This window comes from Vicia villosa, linkage group LG5, assembly GCF_029867415.1.
Source record: "Vicia villosa cultivar HV-30 ecotype Madison, WI linkage group LG5, Vvil1.0, whole genome shotgun sequence".
Lineage (NCBI taxonomy): Eukaryota > Viridiplantae > Streptophyta > Magnoliopsida > Fabales > Fabaceae > Vicia > Vicia villosa.
The window spans coordinates 110,107,086-110,114,864 of NC_081184.1; the positions used below are offsets into that span (position 1 = coordinate 110,107,086).

General features: G+C 37.7%; 1 protein-coding gene across 1 annotated transcript; it reads right to left on the bottom strand.

Moving 5' to 3' along the window:
* Window positions 1–1,313: 1,313 nt before the first annotated feature.
* Window positions 1,314–3,059, bottom strand: LOC131607031 (geraniol 8-hydroxylase-like). Its single transcript, XM_058879089.1, has 2 exons — window positions 2,077–3,059; window positions 1,314–1,991 (listed from the first exon to the last, which is right to left on the bottom strand). Exons 1-2 carry the CDS (start codon window positions 2,974–2,976, stop codon window positions 1,380–1,382), a joined length of 1,512 nt encoding a protein of 503 aa, XP_058735072.1. The 5' UTR covers window positions 2,977–3,059; the 3' UTR covers window positions 1,314–1,379.
* Window positions 3,060–7,779: the final 4,720 nt, after the last annotated feature.

Consider the following 7,779-nt stretch of genomic DNA (forward strand, 5'->3'; position numbering starts at 1 on the left):
TTACAAATGCTCAAATAAAACAGACTTTTATGTAGGCTCTTAGGCCAACAGGCCTTCGAAAAGGTCAGGCTTAGGCCTAAAAATAAACTTTTGATAGGCCACATGCCAGACTTAGACTTTAAAATTTTTGACAGGCCAAGCTCAGGCTTAGCAAAGCCTATCTCGGCCCAGCCTATTCCCACCCCTAATAAGGAATACCAAAAAAAATTGAACATTAAATATATATTCTTCTCATTTTTAAAATACTGAATATTAAGTGCTTCAAATTTTACCATTTATGAATAAATAAATGGAATGTCCTAGATTTGAATACATAGTTCATCATGAGTTAACTGTATCAGTGTTTTAAAAATCATACCGAACCGGCCGGTCGGACCGGTTAGACTGAGAATCAGGGAGGTTACCGGTCTGGTCTGATTGCTGGACTAGATATGTTATTGAGCTGGTGAGAACCGGCCAAAACCGGAAAAAACTGATGAACCGACGGTTTTAGAAAACCGATGGTTCAAATGCATACTCTTTTTTTCCGCACAAAACGACGCCGTTATCATGATTTTTTTAATAAAAAATATAATTAAAATATAATTAGATTTATTCAAATCTTATTTGTAATAACTTTTTTCCTGTTTGCAGTTAGACTTGGTTTAAAATTTATTTATATTTATATTTTGTATTATTTTATTGTGAGTGATCATTATATTTAGAATTTAAATGTAAAAAGATAAATATGTGAAATTATGATATTTTAAAATTATTATATTTGTAATTGTGATATTTTTCAGAGATTAAATCATCCGGTTCGACCGATTTAATAAATATATAAGATTGTGATATAGACCGGTTTATTCAACCGAGTTATCCGATTTAATCTGATTTAGTCATGCGGTTCGACCAGTGACCCAGTGGTTCAACCAATGAACCAGTGATAAAGTACCTTCACCGATTTGATGACCGGTCCGATTTTTAGAACACTGATCTGCACAATTACAAATTATACTGACCTAGCAAAGCCATTATATATTCTTCTATTAAATATAAAATTTTAATCCACATTTAACACATCATAACAATTTATTCTACATCGAAGACAATAATGATACATTTTTGAAAATTTATCTCAACACTAGCATTTGCAAAACATTTTTGAAGACATACTTATTTTTACTAATTAACAAGAAATGTTTTTTTATTATATACGAAGTGACAATACTCACTCATACAACTGTAAGTTTTAAGATTCAAACACACAGTAATAACATCAAATCAGTATTTATCTGTTGAGCTATGACTTGCAAACTACGAAATACCTATTTCTACAAATAAATTCAAACAGTATCACAACAAATAAATAGTGTTTGCTAAACATATTTCAAATAGCCCTAATTGCATATTCTTTCCGGAACAACTCTCAGCGGCTGAGACTTCTCTAATGATAGTCCAAACTTATCCTCCATGTTCATATCTTCTATTTTCATTCCATCTTCTAATTTCCAGTTAAAACAATTGATAAATGAACCCAACATCAAATGTAACATCTTCGTCGCTAACGGTAAACCAGGACAAATTCTCCTTCCAGCGCCGAATGGTAGAAGCTCAAAATTGTGACCTTTAGCATCAATTTCAGAGTTTAAGAATCTCTCTGGTGAAAACAAATTGGCATTTTCCCAAACACTTGAATTTCTACCAATAGCCCACACATTGACCCAAATTTGTGCATCTTTTGGGATTGTGTTGCCATCAATTTCCGCATTTGCATTGGCTTTTCGAGGAACTAAAAATGGAACCGAAGGGTGTAATCTAAAAGTCTCTTTTATTATTGCTTGTAAATAAGGAAGCTTAACAATATCTGAATCTTCAACTGGTTTTCCTTTGCGAATGATTTGTTCCAACTCTTGTTTTGCTTTTGACATAATCTTTTCATTTTTGAGCAATTCTGCCATTGCCCATTCTAGCGTAGATGAAATTGTATCCGTACCAGCAATAAATAAAGTCTGATAAAATCACAACATTCAAATGAGTTAGTCAAGGAATTCCTATTTATGTAATAATGTAAAAGAGACGCGAAGGGGAAATTACCAGAGATAAATGTGGGATTTTGGCAATGTTCATTTCTAGGCTGTTGTCTTGAGCAATGTTGAGCAAGTTACTTAGCATGTCATTGTTTGTGTCAAAACCTTGTACTTCCCTCAACTTCAATCTTTCATCAACTAAACGTTGGAAGATATCAAGGACCTTCTGAGCATGAACAGCGTTACGTCGTTTAATACCTTGTAGATCAAAGTCAAATATATTTAACGCAGGAAAAAGATCAGCAATGTTTGGTTTTCCACACTCTTTCAATATATTCAAAATTAGCTCCTTGAAATCTCCAACTGAATCACCAGGTTGAACCAAATCTACAGAGAAAATAGTTTTCGACAACAAATTAATCGATGTCTTGAAAACCATATCTCCAATATTAACAGCTTCATTCATAAGACTACTTTGATTAATATCGTTGAGACAATCTTTCAGTTTCTGAAGCCTGATTCCCTTACTCTCGTCGAGTGTTTTGTTAGAGAATAATTGATTATTGCATATTTTTCTTAACTCTCTCCAAAGAGGTGCAATTGGTAAGAATGCCATGTTGTATTTGTGGTGGTCATGAACTTTTACAGCACCGGGAATGGTTCTGTTAGATAAGATATTATCATGAGTTTGGAGTATTTGTTTAGCCATGTTGGGTGAAGATACAACTATGGTTGTTACTTGACCTAGCTTTAGACTCATGAGTGGACCATGAGTTTCAGCTAATGTGGCTAAGGATTTGTGAGGCTTTTTTCCTAATTGATGGAGGTTTCCTATGAGAGGAAGTGGGGTAGGCCCTGGTGGAAGTTTAATCATGTTTGAGTTGTTTTTTGTGCATTTAGAAAGTAGAAAATAGAGAGTGAATGGTAATAGAAATAGGAGAATCATTGAACTTAGAAAAAACTCCATCTATGAAACAAAGAGATGTATGGTGTTGTATTGTAGTTATTGAGATCTAATATTCGAAGTTCGAACTATATATGCAACATGAAGAGAGTAGAAACATGGTATCTGGCAATGCTAGGAGTCAAATATGGAGGAAATGATCCTCTTCTATTTTAGTCGCCTTTGATAGGAAGCGCCTTTTAAATTACTGCAGTGTCAATTTCTGCGGCTTTTAAATTATTAAATTGTTAACTGCATCTCGAATCACATAATTAATTGGTTATTTATGGCCACCATAGTCTTCATTAATGAAGTAGTAAAATATTATTTTCCTTTCAATCTTTTGATCTGTCTTATTATTACTTTATTATATTTTTATACGATAAAATCGTTTGTATCAATTTCTTTGATATAGTCAAATTGTTTAAGTTGATATATCACAAATTTTAATATATAATAAAATTATTGATGAATAGTTCAACATAATTTAGAAAACTAGGCCCATGAAAATATAATAATAAAAAAGTTGTAGCCAATAATATTTTAAATTCAAAATTTAATAAAAAATATCTAAATATAGAATTAATTAAAAATATTTAAATTCAAAAGAAGTTAAAAATATTTAAATCCAAAATTAATTAATTAAAATGTTTTACATTTTGTATCCATTCAAATATAATCAATAGTTGAATCATAAGGATGTCGGCCCCTCGGAACAGCTAACTCAGGATACTTAGAAAGAAATTCTCCCTTGCGTACTCCTTCTATACATATGTAAAAAATTAAATTAAATTATAGAGTTTTTACAATTTAATTGAATATTTTTTCTCCTTTTCACATATATTTTAGTGAGAGAAGCCCTCCCTTCTCTCTAGATTAGGTGGCTCTTCGTTTTTCGTTTTCCTGAATGTTGCCCTAGCTATGGTTAGGAATCAGCAGCTGGAAGATGGATGGCGGAGGGTGGTTAAAAGGAATGGAGGGACGGCTAAAGGTGGAGTGTGGGATGTTGCGGCTGCAGGTAGAAAGCGGGGGGGATCAAGCGGTGGTTTCTTCTTTCTTCATTATAGAGTTCGGTGATAACTGGAAGGCGAAGGATCTCTTCTTCGAGTTCAAGGACTTGGGAGATATCGCTGAGGTGGTTGTGTCACCCAATAGGGATATGAGATGGAGAAGGTTTGGTTTTGCTAGATTCTACAATGTGGAGGAGGAAAAACTGATGGCTACCAAGCTAGACAATCTTGTGCTTGAAGGTAGAAAGATTTTTGCAAATTTACCAAGGTTACAAAGGCCCCTGCTGAGGTTTTCAAAAGAGGTTGGTAATGTGGCAAAGAAGAGAGAAACTAGAGATGATAGCAAAGGTGTGGCAGGGATTCCTAGATATGGAAATGGTTGGATAGACAATCGCTCCTTTGTTGAGGCTATCCAGAACAAAAAGACGTCCGTGTCTTTTGCGAAAGGTGAGTCTTCGTCGTCCAAAACCTTTAAGTTTTCAGCGGAGGAAGAAGACTTGAATAGATATGGAAGGGCATTCACTGGTGTTTTGAGGAATGCGGGCTTGGCGGCGGAAATGAAGAAGATCTTTTTGGAGGAGGGTATCTTCACCATTAGAGTCACGAATCTCGGACCTAATCTTTGCATCTTAGAAGACCTAGTGTGCGGAGAAGTCGAAATTCTTATAGAAGAGAGGAGGAGATGGTGGGAACAATGGTTCAGTGTGATAAGGCCTTGGAAGCCTTCAGACATTGATAAGGAGAGACTTGTGTGGGTTCGAATATCAGGTGTCCCATGCCATGTGGGGGATCAAATTATTCAAGTCTATAGCGGATGTTTATGGCTCGTATGTGAAGTGCGACGATAAGACTCTGTCGAGAGTCTCGATGGATGAAGCTAGGATCTTGCTCAAAACTAGTACACAGGAGTTGATCAACGAAGCCATAAAGATTGTCGTGGATGGAGACTCCTTCTCTTTGTTTTTGAAAGAAGACTATCATGCTCAGGTTGAGATAGTCAAGTTTAGGAAGGATAGGGAGGAGGAAGAATCAGATTCCCCTTCTTCCCAGGAGTGTCGGAGTTCCGATGGGGAGACGGGCGAAGCCGGATACGTAGGGTCCAATCTGAAGGTGTCAGATTGTTCAGAGAGGATGGGTGATGCAGAAGGGGCAGAAGGAAGCAGGGGGAGGATGTTGTCGTAGGTTCAGAGGAGCAGGAAACGTGTAGGGCTTCTCCAAAAGAGAAAAAGAAGAAGGCTATTATCTCTGAGGATATCTCTGTGTCCATAAACTTTCCTCCTTTATCCCATGCATTAAATGAGCTTGTTCAGCATGCATTTATTGCCGCTCCAGCTGGCAGTGTGGGGAACAAGGTTGGAAATATTGACGTAGATGATAAAAGTGAGAACTTTATGTGTAGTCATGTGGGTGGGACCGTTTTAAGTGAGTTAGAAACGGACTCTCCTAGTGGGCTGGTGGTGGAATTGGGCCCCATTATTAGTCCAATTTCTTTCGATTCAGCATGTAGAAATTTAAAGAATTTTAAGCCCAAGAAGAAGGTAGTAAAAGCTAAGGGGAGAAAATATAGAAGTGTGTTGAATTTGGGGGACAAGGTGGATGTTGTACCATCATACTTTGAGTGTATCGCCCCCAGGAGGTCCGATAGCTCCAAAGGATTTCCCAGTGGCACCGGCAACAAGGATGGTGGAGGAATTCAGAACCTGAAAGGTAAGTCTGTTCTGTGCCTTTCTCTTACTAATTCTGAAATCAATCGATGTAATGATAGGGTAGGGAGAAATTCAATTTCTGATGTTGGGGGCAGCATCTGGAAATCTATAAAGAGACTAGGAGTTTCGAGTGGTGTGGATGATGATTCGAATATCAAGGCTTTGGAGGTTTTGGAGAGGAGGGATAGGTTGGGAATGAAGGGGAAGAAGGAGAACATACATGAGTTATTATGAATCTTTTATCTTATAATATAAGGGGGGAGGGATTTTATCCAAAAGGAAAAGAGTTAGCTTCCTGTTAAACTCTAGTAAGGTGGATGTGTGCTTCATTCAAGAAACAAAATTATCTAGCTTCAACGATGATTTGGCGAGATCGTTTTGGGGAGGGTATGAGGTGGATTGGACAGCTAGGTATTCAGTAGGTGCTTCGGGAGGAATGGTAATTCTGTGGAAGAAAGGATCCTTAAAACCCAATTTTAGTTTCTCGGGTTTAGGTTACGTTGGCATAAATGTTTTCTGGAAAGGTGCTTGTGTAAACCTTGTGAACATATATGCACCTTGCAACGCGTTGGACAGAAGAGTGCTTTGGAAGAGTCTGGTGGATATGAGGATTAAAAGTGGTAGTATTTATTGGTGTCTCGGAGGCGACTTCAATGAAATTGTGAGGAGAGATGAAAGGTTGGGTGTTGGTGTTAATCATAATGCGCGTGGCATGGAGGATTTTCGGGAATTTATTGTTCGTATGGAAGTGGTGGATGTCCCGTGCGTGGGAGGCAGATTCTCGTGGTTTAAAGATAATGGGACAGCTATGAGTAGAATCGACAAGTTCCTTGTTTCTAGAAGCTTGGTTGATGTGTGGGGTGTGGTTGATCAAAGGATAGGCACTAGAGAATTTTCGGATCATGCTCCAATTCGGCTTTCGTGTGGTGTTGTGGATTGGGGACCCAAGCCTTTTAGATTCAATAACGCTTGGTTTGGTCACAAAGATTTTAAGGCTTTTATTCATGAAGAGTGGGCCAAGCTTAATGTTGAAGGAAGGGGAGACTTCATTTTATTTGAAAAGCTTAAGCTTTTGAAGGAGAGAATCAAATGGTGGAATCGGGTGATTTTTGGGTGGATTGATCTAAAAGTGTCAGAGGAGGTGGGAAATATTAATGATTTGGATTTTTTGTTGATAGATAACTTTGGTGGTAACATTCATAACTTGGTAGAAAGAAGGAAAGAAGCTACTAATGAAATGTGGAATTTAATGATCGCTAGAGAAAGTATGCTAAGACTAAAGTCTAGGCAACTTTGGTTGAAGGAGGGAGATAAGAACTCGAGGTTTTTCCATAATTCAATTAAAGATAGACAAAGAAAGGGAGCCATTTCGGTGTTGGAGGGGGCTGATGGTAGGGTGGAGGGAGTTGAGGAGGTTAAAAAGGAGGTTTTGAGGAGTAATGAAGGCTTTTACAAGGAAGAAAATCACAATAGAGCTGCTCCGGAGGGGCTGGATTTTTGTAAGATAGCCGAGGGAGATAGAGAGTGGTTGGAAAGACCCTTTTAGGAGGTGGAAATCAAGTCGGCGGTGTGGGATTGTGAAGGGAATAAAAGTCCGGGCTCGGATGGATTCACTTTGGAGTTTTTTCAACAATGTTGGGAAACGGTCAAGGTGGATGTTGTGAGATTTGTGACGGATTTCTTCCATAAAGCAAAACTTACGAAAGGATGCTCTTCTTCCTTTATTACGCTTATCCCAAAATTCAAGCATCCTAATAACTTGATTGAATATAGGCCGATTAGCCTTCTAAGTAGTCTTTATAAGATCATTGCTAAGCTATTGGCGGGAAGGTAGAAGAGCGTGTTAGGGAAGTTGGTCTCGAAAAACCAAACGACTTTCATTCCGGGGAGAAATATCGCGGATGGAGTGTTGGTGGTGAACGAGGTGTTGGATTTAGCCAAGAGAGAAAAGCGGGGCTGTTTTGTTATGAAAGTGGACTTTGAAAAAGCTTATGATCGAGTAAGTTGGAATTTCTTGAGGTTTGTTCTCATTAAAATGGGTTTCGGCGATAGATGGTTAAGGTGGACGGAAGGAAGCGTGTTTTCTAGTAGTATGTCCGTTATCATTAATG

What these genes read in the sequence shown, in the direction of transcription:
- LOC131607031 (XM_058879089.1), bottom strand. Translation starts at nt 2,976, where the DNA reads ATGGAGTTTTTTCTAAGTTCAATGATTCTCCTATTTCTATTACCATTC. An exon ending in AAATCCCACATTTATCTCTG is followed by an intron (nt 1,992 to 2,076) that starts GTAATTTCCCCT and finishes TGATTTTATCAG; the next exon opens with ACTTTATTTATTGCTGGTAC.